General features: G+C 44.0%; 1 protein-coding gene across 5 annotated transcripts in view; it reads right to left on the bottom strand.

The window, feature by feature from the left end:
• Nucleotides 1-2,997: 2,997 nt before the first annotated feature.
• Nucleotides 2,998-12,017, bottom strand: part of LOC100009994 (solute carrier family 22 member 14) — a 29,953-nt gene continuing 20,933 nt past the window's right edge. For all 5 annotated transcript variants that reach the window (XM_016424617.2, XM_056804212.1, XM_056804211.1 and 2 more), the window contains 3 exons: nt 7,456-7,564; nt 4,498-4,694; nt 2,998-3,380 (listed from right to left, as the gene is read on the bottom strand). In XM_016424617.2, coding sequence (XP_016280103.1) covers nt 4,532-4,694; nt 7,456-7,564 — 272 coding nt within the window. In that variant the 3' untranslated portion in view covers nt 2,998-3,380; nt 4,498-4,531. The remainder of the gene's footprint in view (nt 3,381-4,497; nt 4,695-7,455; nt 7,565-12,017) is intronic.

The following is a 12,017-nucleotide window of genomic DNA, read 5'->3' as shown; positions in this document are numbered from 1 at the left end:
TTCATCCTAATCACCTATTCCTTATCTCTCTTCTGTCTTGGAACTATTCTTAATATTGATTCTAAGATTCCCCTTGATGGGAAAGACAGCTCAGCAGTTCTGTCTCTGGAGGGGGAGAGCTTTCCCTGTCCCACCCTTCAGGATTGTCCCAGACTGGCGCACAGCTGACAGTCGCCCAGTTTCCACAGGTGATCACCGTCTGTGGCTGTGCCTGGACGAGGTTCTCCCGGTCGACTTCCTTCACTCTGCCTCGGTTCGCGCAGCTCTTCCCAGCTGTTTCTGAAATCCTCCGGCTGAGCGTTTCTTCCAGCCCCAGAGTATTCTATCACCAACCTGTACCCCAGTGTGCTCAGCCGTGCCCCCTGGACTGGCATCCCCTCGAGGTCTAGTTCTTTGCCACCACAGAAAGAGAGCTGGAGATATTTTGGTACAGGCAGGCCCTCCCCCTTTTTATTATCTCTTTGGGAGACAGATCCGGCAGCGGCATTAGCGGAGCGAAGGGTCTGCCCAGTTTTCAGCCCTTTGGCGAGCCCCAAATCGCCCCCAGAAGGGTTGGATCCCAGCTGGAACTCTTAGATCTGATTTTGGATTTGCTCCCTCCTCCCCATGGCCCTACACACACCTGAGGTTCACTGGTGGGGGAGCCAGGAGAGGGGCCCCTATTCTGTCCACATTCCTGTATAAACCAAAGCTTCCCGGAGCCTGTTTCTCCTCTCTTTCAAGACGCAAAGGGGCCACCGCAGCCGTTTCCCCATCATCTATATGACAAGAGAATTCACCCCAGAGTGGATTCCTGCCCCTCCAGGGTTACCCTGGGGCAGCTCCATCTTTCTGCTGGTCTCCCTGGTCATCTCTTCCTGGAGGGTGGCCAGCCTGGGCTGAGGAGCAGAGCCCGTCTTTTGGTCTGTAATAAGCACCGTAGGAGATGGAGCTTTGGGCTTCCCCACCACCTTCTCTAACCACTGCACTAGCCACCACAGGCACTTAGGGATAAAATGAGTGTCCAGGGCTTCTGCCTCCCAGACCAACACTCATCCTCTTGGATGATGCTGCCTCCAGAAGGACAATTCCAAGACAGAAAGGCCGGGACGTGAAGTGCAGAGCTGGGCGGCTGCCCTTCAGGGTGGGCCTCAGCTCTGCCGTCTTCCCCACGCCTGGCTCGTCCTGGGCTGTCACGTTCTGCAAGTTGGCCCCAACTCCTGTGGGTGCACACAAGCCTCCTGGCCCGGCAGGGGTCCAGGGTGCTTTCTTCTGCCCGCTCTCCATCCTTGAGTCCCTGACCGTGGGGAGAGGGGACCAGCACGTCCTCGTGCTCAGAGACTTGAATTTGAAGATGCCGAGACCTGGGCTCATGGAGCACTTCCTCTGGGTAGTTACTGTGGGATGCTGGGCAAATGGCTTCACTTCTCGGGACCTGCTTTTCCTCCTGGTGAAACTGGGATGATCCTGGCATTTAAGGCTCCTGGTCGTCATGAAGGCGCCGGCCGAATGATTGTTAGCGTTCCTGCTAGCGTTCCCCATTGAGACTGCAGTGGGGAAGAGATGGGCCAGGTACGACAACGAGGGGAAATCTGCGGGTCTGGGACAGGAAGAAACCCGTGTCCCCCTGCCAGAGGTGGGAGAGCCTCTGCTCATCACTGGTGAGCTCTCATCCATAAGGGAAGCCTCAATTTCTCTTCCCCACCAGTCATGGTCGAACCAGTCACACAGGATTGGAGGAAGGGATGGGTGGGGGATTTCGTGGGGAGAGAAATGGGGGGGGGGCTTTGTCAGAATCTATCCCCAATAGCTTGATCTTACTCTCTGATTGGAAACATGGACAATCCAGGGCCCCGAGACTAATCTCTAAAGTGAGGACGATGCTGGCGTTGGAGAGGAACAAAATGAACCTCCCCCTCCCTCCTCTGTGCCCCCCTCCTCTTCTGGAGGTCCTCAGCAGAAGCTGGTGACCACCTGTGGCCTTTCCTTTTATGTACAGGGACAGCTGGGTAGCACAGTAAAGACTCATCTTCCTGAGCTCCAATCTGGCCCCAGACACTTCCTGGCTATGTGATCCTGAGCAAGTCACATATCCCTGTTTGCCTCAGTTTCCTCCTCTGTCACATGAGCTAGAAAGGAAACGGCAAATCGCTCCAGGATCTGTGCCAAGAGAACTCCAAATGGGGTCACGAAGAATCAGATACAATGGAAATGAATGAACGAGATTGACTCGAGGCTGCCGAGAGCCTTCCACCTCCCCTGAAAGCTCAGTGGTTCCGGTCTCGAGTTCTGATCTGATCCAGTGAAACGTCATCCCACCTAGCTTGTAAAGGACGACCAGAGACGGGGAAGTCAGCAGTCTCTAGGTGGTCCTCCATAGGCGCAGCTCCTGGCCGGTGGTCCTCCCCATCCAGCCCAAACCTGAAACCCTGCAATGGGGCACCTTGCTCTGGATGGCTGTCCCATGGAGATCTGGAATTCTGCTGGAAGCGAGAGATTCTGCTGCTGGGAGAAGGGCTTGGGGCATACACAGAAACTCTGGGCGAAGGGTCACGTATGAAGGGGATCCGTTTAAAGAGCCTCATCTAGACATCCTGGAGTGTTTCTTCCTGAAGACGTTAAGTACTGGCCCTGTATGCTACTCTGGCCGTCCTCTCTGCTGAATAGGACTGCCTTCCCCAATGGCCCATGGCATGGGGGGCTCCGGATGTCACCTGTCTCTATAGAGGGGTCTGGCCTTCCTCAGGTCAAAGCCAAGTCTCGGCACCATACGTGCCCCCCAAAAGACTGGCTGGAAAGAGGCTGAGAGATTTAGCTTCCCCATATCCCTGCCTGGCTCCTCCGGGAGGTAGCCCAGCAAACCAGTCCAAGTGCCCCCTCTGCCATCCCCTGAAGCATCCCTGAAGCGGGCTAACTGTGGCTGGGCCAGGCATCCCTCATGGAGAGACTTCTGGGGATCAATGGGGGGCTTTGTCCTGGCTATTTCTGAACCTGCTTGTGCCGCCCATCTGGCCGCCATTGTTTTCTGAATGGTTGGAGCCTTTATTAGAGTGATTCATCTCATGACGCCTCATTTTAGGAGCCACTTTACAGAATAGGTGTATCCCGCTATAGAAGAGAAATTCAGAGGCCAGCTTGGGTCAGGCCAGCGCTAGGGGGGTCCCTGGCATCCCAGCATGGGCCACTTGTCCTCCAGCCCCCAGAAGGCCTTGTCGAGGCTCTGGGAAGCTTGGCTAGACAGTTACTTTAGGCATGACCTCTTGTTGATCTCATCTTTTCTGCCTCCCTGCCAAGTTTCAAGTCTTGTTGCCAGCTTCCAAGGACCCTCCTTTTCTTTGCTTGAATTCTTATCCTTGCTGAGGTTTCCATCACTCTTCCAGTTCTTACCAGTCACCTGTGGGCTAAGGAAAGGTACAAATCTGCTGAACATACAAGCCACGGCTCTCTGATGGCCTGGAGACAAGAAGGACCCAAATCTGCCCCAGGAAACTTCTCCCAGAACCATCATTTCGGTTTCCTAGCAACGATAAAAAACTCGAGGGAGGATGACGTGGGAATGGCAATTGCTCAAGTCCCCTGGGAGAAAGCATTGTGTCCAGGACAGCACAGCCTTTCCAGTGGTCCCCAATGTGTTCCTCAGCCAAGAGAAGTCCAAGGCCTGAGCGTGGTCTTAAAGCTGGAGGCCTTGAAATGAATGCCCTTTCACTGGGGGGGCAAAAAGCAGGAGGCCGTGTGTCTGGGGGGCAGCGAGGGTGGGGGTGCTAGGAGTGCCGGTGAAAATAAAGGCTTCCCTGTTCCCAAGATGCATTGATCCTTGGGTGCTTGATGGGAGCCAGGGACTCTCTTACTTACATTTGTAGAGACCTAAATAGGAGGTAAATTGGAGCTATATTCTGAGATTTCCCAGAGTAAAATCTGGGTGAGGGCAATATGAGTCAAAGAGAACTAGGATTTGGGGGGCTGTCCCAAGATCGAACCCCAATCTAGACCAACTCAGAGCGTGGGACACTGGGCCTTCAATGAAAAAATCCCCATTGTCTATTTGGTGGTGTTTCTGACGTGTTTAAGGTAGCCATTGCGTTCTTGGAACTTCTTTCAGTACTTCCCTCTTTGAGGTGTGGAACCCTGATATTTGGGGAAGCACTTCCATTCGTTACTGGATCCCTTGTTTAAGCTGATGTATACTAGGGACCCTTCCATTGGAATCTTGGCTATCGGTACCACCCATAGACTCCTCAGAGAGCTGTGTACGCCTCCCTTACAACCAGAAGTGGAGCCTATTTTAAAATCCGTAGCCATATGTCCAATTTTGTCCAATATGGCGACCAGCTTGGTGGTTTCCCTAAGTGCTCTTGGATAGCCAGCCAGGCTGGATGAACCACAATGGCACTCAGAATACCATGCCAGCTTCTCTGCTCTCTTTCCTTTTCCTCCTCCTTCTAGTCTTCCCAGAGAGCAGGGTCCCTCCTAGCCTTCAGACCCGGCAGACCAAAGGGCACCCCCATACCCATGACCTACCTTTCTCATCAGGAAGGAATCCCTCCCAATCGTCCTATGTTTCAGGAAGTTGGAAGCAGAGGAATCCTCCTATGGTAGTCACTAATCCACAGAAGGTCATGAGCGCCTTTGGTTGACTCTCATCCAGGCCCACAATCAGCGGGGTCATAATGATCCCAATACTAGCACCCAGAGAAACTAGCCCTAAGCCGATCGGCCTGCGGGGGAGAGAGAGTCAGCCCCAAGGCTAATCAATACAGTGACCAAAGGAGAGGTCCCTGTCCCCAAATTTTTGCTTTTTTAAAATCCTTATTTCCTGTCTCAATCTTGTATAATGGTTCCAAGGCAGAAAAGTGGTAAGGGCTGGGCAATACGAGTTAAGTGACTAGTCCAGGGTCACACAACTAGGAAGTGTCTGAGGCTGGGTTTGAACCCAGGAAATCCCATCTCTGGGGCTGGCTCTCAATCCCCTGAGCCACCCAGATGCCCCCCAACCCAAGCAGTTCTTAAACAATTTCTGTCAGGCACTGTGCCAAGCTCTTGGGATATAAAGAGAGGCCAAAATAGTCCCTGCCTCCCAGGAGTTCCCAGTATAACCAGGGCAATGGTGTGCAAATAAGCTACAGACAGGGTAAATGGAGCCACCCCAGAGGGAAGGCATAGGAGGATAGGAAGAGATGCAGCCCCGGAAAGGCTATTGGCATTCCAGCCCAAACCCAACTTCAGATCAAGCGTCACATAGCCGTCCACCTTTGGGAAGAGAGTTAGCTGAGAGGAGACTGGGGGAAAGCTAAGCTTGAGACCACCAGCTTAAAACCCAACCCCAGCCTGGACAGTCAGTTGGTAATCCCTGTGCTGACCACTGAGCTCCCCATGACTAAGGCTCACTATCCCCCTCACTGCTCCCAGTCATTTTCCTACTTTTTGATCTGGGTTTATCTAAGTCCCATCTGGTCCTGGGCTAGAGTCTGGGGCTGGCTGATGGCGACTTCACCACTACTGGACACACAATTTAATAGTCCATGAGATCATGGATTTAGAGTTGAAAGGGAGTATACACACCCTCCTCCCTCCCATTGTGCAGATGAGAAAGCTGAGGCAGAGATAGGTTAAGTGACTTGACTAGAGTCAGTTAGTTATCTGAATCAGGATTTGAACTCAGGTCTCCCTGACTCCAAGCCTAGTGCTTAATCCATTGTTTCTGCTTCTATGATTTTCTTCTTTTTTATACTCTTAGTATTCCCTCACATATTTTTCCCTCCTACAAGAAGTTGCCAGGAGACCCCTGGACCAGCCTGGAGAAAGGCTTTTTTTTTGAAAAAAAGATTTGACAATTGCTCTAATTCTTGGCATTTCTATGAGGGTTACGATCAATGGGAAAAGTGTTTGGCTTGGAGTGAGGAAGATCTGTTTTTGAAAGCCCGCCTATCCATTACCCACTAACTGGGTGATCCTAAGCACACACATGTGCCCCTGTAAAGCCTATCACACAATATATCTTTAATAAGTCCACTGAATTTGGTTAACTATATTTCAAACTTTTATCCAATGCTTCTCAGCTATGGGGGAAACACACAGAAGGCACGTGTAATCGAATTATCATTTTATTTTTATATCACTTTAAAGTTTTTCAAGAACATCTGCATGTATTTTCCCTATGAGATGGAAAACCAGGTTTGGCAGAAACTAGGTTTGGGCCAGTATCTTATACCACACACCACCCAACAACTCTGAGTTGACAACATGGAAGCATCAGTTTCTCTAGAACTGTTCCACGAAATTTCTCTTAATCTCCTGGAAGACACCTTTTCACTCTGCCATTTTCTGTAAACAAACATTTTCTCCATCCTTTTCCAAACTCTAGCCAATCAACAACAGCAAAGATTAAGTCCTAAACTGTAGAATGGTGACGTAGTCATAATGAACTCTCTGAATCAGAGCTGGCTCTAGAACACCTCTGCTGACCATCCTTATGCTGGATAGGATTGAGGAAAGTTCTCCTCCCAGGTGTCTAACAGCTCTTTCTCAAACTCTTTTGGTTAGATCTTCATCCAGATCATGCTGATTAACCTGTGGATATCCCTCAAGTGCCTGTCCTGGTCCCTCTCCTCTTCTGCCTCGGTAATAATTTAATAAGTACCTTAGAAAAAGATTTCAATTAGGACCCACAAAAGGTAGTATTATCTTTCATGGATGCATCCCTGACCTCCTTCTGAATTTCGTGCCTTTATCTTGCTAAGCCTAAATTCCAAATCTACACAATGAGGGCATCACCCTGGATGACAAGGAGGGTTGTGGGGTGATCGATCATAAACCATTTCATAATCATAACTAAACCATAACCAATTTTTCTAATAAAAGTATAAGGACAATTGCAACAGACAGGCAATACCATCTTTCTTTGCCTCAACATTCTTATCTTGAAAAAATGTGGAGAATTAATAACCCCCTATTTCATGTGATTAGAATGAAGACTCTTTGTCTCTCATAAACGGAAGGGACTAATCTCCCAGAGGGTGAGAACTGGTTTTCAGTTTTGTTTTTGTATCCTCAGGGCCTGGCACAGTTCCTAGGACATGGGATTTTCTTTTTAAACTCTTAACTTCCATTTAAGAATCAATACTATATATTGGTTCCAAGGTAGAAGAGTGGTAAAAGCTAGACAATGAGGGTTAAGTGACTTGTTCAGGGTCATCCAGCTAGGAAGTTTCTAAGGCTAAATTTGAACCCAGGACCTCCCATCTGCAGGCCTGGCTCTGAATCCACAGAGCCACCTGCCTCCTTGACATGGTATGTTCTCAAGGAATGTTTATTGAATGGAACTGAATGATTATTAAAGAAGTTGGGAAAATCTGGGAATTTGGGCCAGGGGTGTTGGTGGGCCTAGATGTGGGAGAATATCTCAGAATGGACCATGTGGGAGAATCCAGGAAGGTTAGAAATTGGGTGTACCCCAAATGCCAATCCTCCCCCCAATACCTGAGGGTAGAGGGATAGAGCTCCACTGAATAGATAAAGGAGACAGTGATAGCAGCAGCCATTCCAATATTACCCATCAGGATCAGAGTTACATCGATGGAGAACAGATCTGGAGAGAAACAAACATGGGCACCCAGGTGAGCAGCTGAGCTTGGTGCTGAGGTGCTTACTTTGGGGGTAAGGGAAAGTCCCAGACTATAGGGCAAGAAAGGAAAGGCACAGGAAAATAGCAACACTGGATTTGGAGTCAGCAAGAGTTGGGTTCAAACCTTATTTCAGCTAATTATTAACCACATGACCTTGGACAAGTCATAGCCTCTCTATGCCTCAGTTTACCTCTCAGCTCTCATTTTTTTGTCTGACCTCCTGACATATGGTGACAGATTCAGCTACCACATGATATACTAGCCTTTCCTGTCCCAATGTGGGTATATTATTGGACAACTCTCCCTCCCTCAAAATGATGTGATCCTTCCCCTTTTCCCCCAGCATACATCCAATAGATTCCCCCCTTTTTGCCCCTGAGCCTTAGCTCAATGAGTGGGGTGTTAGGCAGTCTAGTTTGGGGCAAAGAATCCCACTTCATTGCTTAAGAGGGTTGGAAAAGCCTTTGGTGGTTGGGAAAGATTTTTTCTTTTTGGACAGGACTTGTGATTTCATGTCATTTAGTTATTTATATAACATTTTAAATATTTTATTTTTATTATCATACAAAACCCACTTCCATACTGATCATGATGGTAAAAGCACACTCATACATAACCAAACCCCAAATATATATATATATATATATATATATATATATATATATATATATATATATATATATATGTGTGTGTGTGTGTGTGTGTGTGTGTGTGTGTGTGTACACACATACACACACACACACACACACACACACACACATGAATGTGAAAGTGTGCTTTGATCTGCATCCATCTGACTCTAGTTCTTTCTCTGGAGGTGCATTGCATCCCCACCATATGTCTTTCAGGACTGTCCCAGATCATCACATTGCTGAGATTAGTCAAGTGATCATTGTACAATATTGCTGTTGCTGCGTACAATGTTCTCCTGGTTCCGCTTATTTCACTCTGCCTCTGTTCATGTGGATATTTCCAACTTTTCTCTGAAAGCATCCCATTCACCACTTCTTAGAGCACAATAGTATTCCATCAGCATCATATACCACAATGCGTTCAGCAATTCCCCAATGGACGGACATCCCCTCAGTTTCCAATTCTTTGCCACCACAGAAAGAGCAGCTATAAATATTTTTGTACAAATGGGTCCTTTCCCCTTTTTTATGATCTCTCTGGGATACAGACCCAGTGTTAGTATTAGAGGATCAAAGAACATGAACAGTTTTATGATCCTTTGGGCATAGTTCCAAATTACCCTCCAGAATGGTTGGGTCAGTTCACAACTCTACAAACAGCGTATTAGTGTCTCAGTTTTGCCATGTCCCTGCCAACATTTATCACTTTCTTTTACTGTCATATTGGCCAATCTCATAGGCGTGAGGTGGTAGCTCCATGTTGTCTTACACTTTTTCATATGAATATTGATAGCTTTGATTTTTTCATCTGAAAATTGTTTGTTCATATCCTCTGACCATGTGTCAATTGGGGAATGGCTATACATTTGACTTATATACTTTTGACTTAGTTCTCTGTAGATTCAAGAAATGAGACCTTTATCAGAGAAATTTACTATAAAAATTATCCCCCAATTTATTGTTTCCTTTCTAATCTTGGTTGCATTGGTTTTGTTTGTACATAAGCTACTTTCTGCCATACTGTTTTCTAGTTTTCCCAGCAGCTTTACTCAAATAGTGAGTTCTTATCCCAAAAGCTGGGTCTTTGGGTTTATCAAATACTAATTTGCTAAGATCATTTACCCCTGTATAATACTGTGTATCTAATCTATTCCACTGATCCACCATTGTATTTCTTAGCTAGTACCAGATTGTTTTGATGATTGTTGCTTTATAATACAGTTTGAGATCTAGTACTGCTAAGCTACCATCCTTCACATTTTAAAATTTTAATTTCCTTGATATTCTTGACCTTTTATTCTTTCAGTTGAATTTCATTATTTTTTTTCTAGTTCTAAAAAACAAACATTTGGTATGACAATGAATAAGTAAATTAATTTAGGTGGAATTATCATTTTTATTATATTAGCTCAGGTGACCCATGAACAATTAATATTTTCCCAATTGTTTAGATCTGATTTTATTTGTGTGAAGTGTTTTGTAATTGTGTTCATATAATTCCTGTGCTTGCCTTTGCAAGTAGATTCCCAGTTGCTTAATATTGTCTAGAGTTGTTTTAAAGGAAATTTCTCTTTTTATCTCTTGTTGCTGGACTTTATTGGTGATATACAGATTTGCCGATGATTTATGTGGGCTTATTTTGTATCCCGCAACTTTACTGAAGTTATTTAAGCTAGTTTTTTAGTTGATTTTCTAGGATTCTCTAAATATGCCATCATGTCAACTGCAAAGAATGATAGTTTAGTTTCCTCACTGCCTACATTTATTCCATTTCTTTTTCTTTTTTGATTGCTAAAGCTAGCATTTCTAGAAAAATATTTAACAATAGTGGAGATAACGGGCATCCTTGCTTCACCCCTGATCTTATTGGAAAGGTTTCTAACTTATCCCCATTGCAGATTATATTTGTTGATGATTTTAGGTAGATATTATTTATTATTTTATGGAATGACCCATTTATTCATATGCTTTCTAATATTTTTTTAAAATAGGAATGGGTATTATATTTTGTCAAAGGCTTTTTCTGCATCTATTGAGATAATTATGTAATTTTCATTAGTTTGGTGATTGATTTGATCAATTATGCTGATAGTTTTCCTAATATTAAACCAGCCCTGTATTCCTGGTATTAATTCCACCTGGTCATAGTGAATGATCCTTGTGATATATTGCTGTAGTCCCCATGCTATTATTTTATTTTAAAACTTTGCATCTATATTCATTGATTAAATATTCTTTATCTGTTTTTACTCTTCCTGATTTAGGCAAGAGCACCATATTGTGTCATAAAAAGAATTTGGTAGGTCTCCTATTTTCCCAAATCATTTATATAGTATTGGGATTAATTGCTTTTTAAAGGTTTGATAGAATTCCCTTGTGAATCTAAGGATTTTTTTCCCTTAAGGTATTCATTGATGGTTTGTTCAATTTCTTTTTCTGAGGTGGGATTATTTACGTATTTGATATCTTCTTGTATTAATCTGGGCAATCTATATTTTTGTCAATAGTCATCCATTTCACTTAGATGGTCAGATTTATTGTCATCTAATTAGGCAAAATAGCTCCTAATGATTATTTTAATTTCCTCTTCATAGGTAGTGAGTTCATTCTTTTCATTTTTTCATATTGGTAATTTGATTTTCTTATTTCCATTTTTAAAGTCAAATTAACCAATGCTCTGTCTATTTTATTTTTCACAAAACCAACTCCTAGTCTTATTTATTAGTTCAATGATTCTTTTGCTTTCAATTTTATTGATTTCTTCTTTAATTTTTAGGATTTCCAATTTAGTCTTTAATTGGAGATTTTTAATTTGTTCTTTTTCTAATTTGTTTTTTAGTTGCATGCCCAATTCATTGATCTGATTTTTCCCTATTTTATTGAGTTAGAGATATGTTTTCCCCTAAGTACTGCTTTGGCTGTATCCCATAAGTTTTGATATGTTGCTTCCTCATGGTCATTCTCATTAATAAAATTATTGATTGTTTCTATATTTTTTTTCTTTGGCCCACTTTTAAAATTAGATTATCTAGTTTACAACTAATTTTTTATTTACCTTTCCATCAACCCTTATTGGTTATAATTGTATTGTATTATGATCTGAAAAGGATGTATTTATTATTTCTGCTTTTCTGCATTTGGTTATGAAGTTTTAATGCCCTAATACAAGTCAGTTTTTGTGTATTGGTGAAAAGAAGGTGTATTTCTTTCTGTTCCCTTTCAATTTTCTCCAGAGATCTATTCTTACTTTTCTAAAAATTCATTCACTTCCTTTATTTCTTATTTTTTGGTTTTATTTATCTAGAGCCGAAAGGGGGAAGTTGAGGCCCCTCCCTACTATAGTTTTACTGTTTATTTCCTCCTGAAGCTCATTTAATTTCTCCTTTAAATATTTGGAGCCTATACCATTTGGTACCTATATGATTAGTATCCATTGTCTACAGTACCTCTTAGCAAGATATGATTCACTTATTTATCTTTTAATGAGATCTATTTTTGCTTTAGGTTTGTCTGAGATCATGACTGCTACTCCTGTTTTTACTTCTGATGATGCACAATAAATTCAGCTCCAGCCCCTTATCTTTATTCTATGTGAGTGTTCCTGCCTCAAATGTGTTTCTTGTAAACAACATATTGTAGGATTCTGGGTTTTAATCCACTCTGCTATCTGCTCCCATTTTATGGGTGAGTTCATCCCATTCCCATTTGTAGTTATGATGACCAACTATGTATTTCTCTCTATTTTATTTTCTCCTTTGGATCCTGCTCTTTTCCCTTTCACTCT

Source organism: Monodelphis domestica, chromosome 7 (genome assembly GCF_027887165.1).
Source record: "Monodelphis domestica isolate mMonDom1 chromosome 7, mMonDom1.pri, whole genome shotgun sequence".
In the NCBI taxonomy this organism is placed as follows: Eukaryota; Metazoa; Chordata; class Mammalia; order Didelphimorphia; family Didelphidae; genus Monodelphis; species Monodelphis domestica.
The sequence above is the reverse complement of the archived record's forward strand: the minus strand, read 5'-3'. Positions and strand labels throughout refer to the sequence as shown.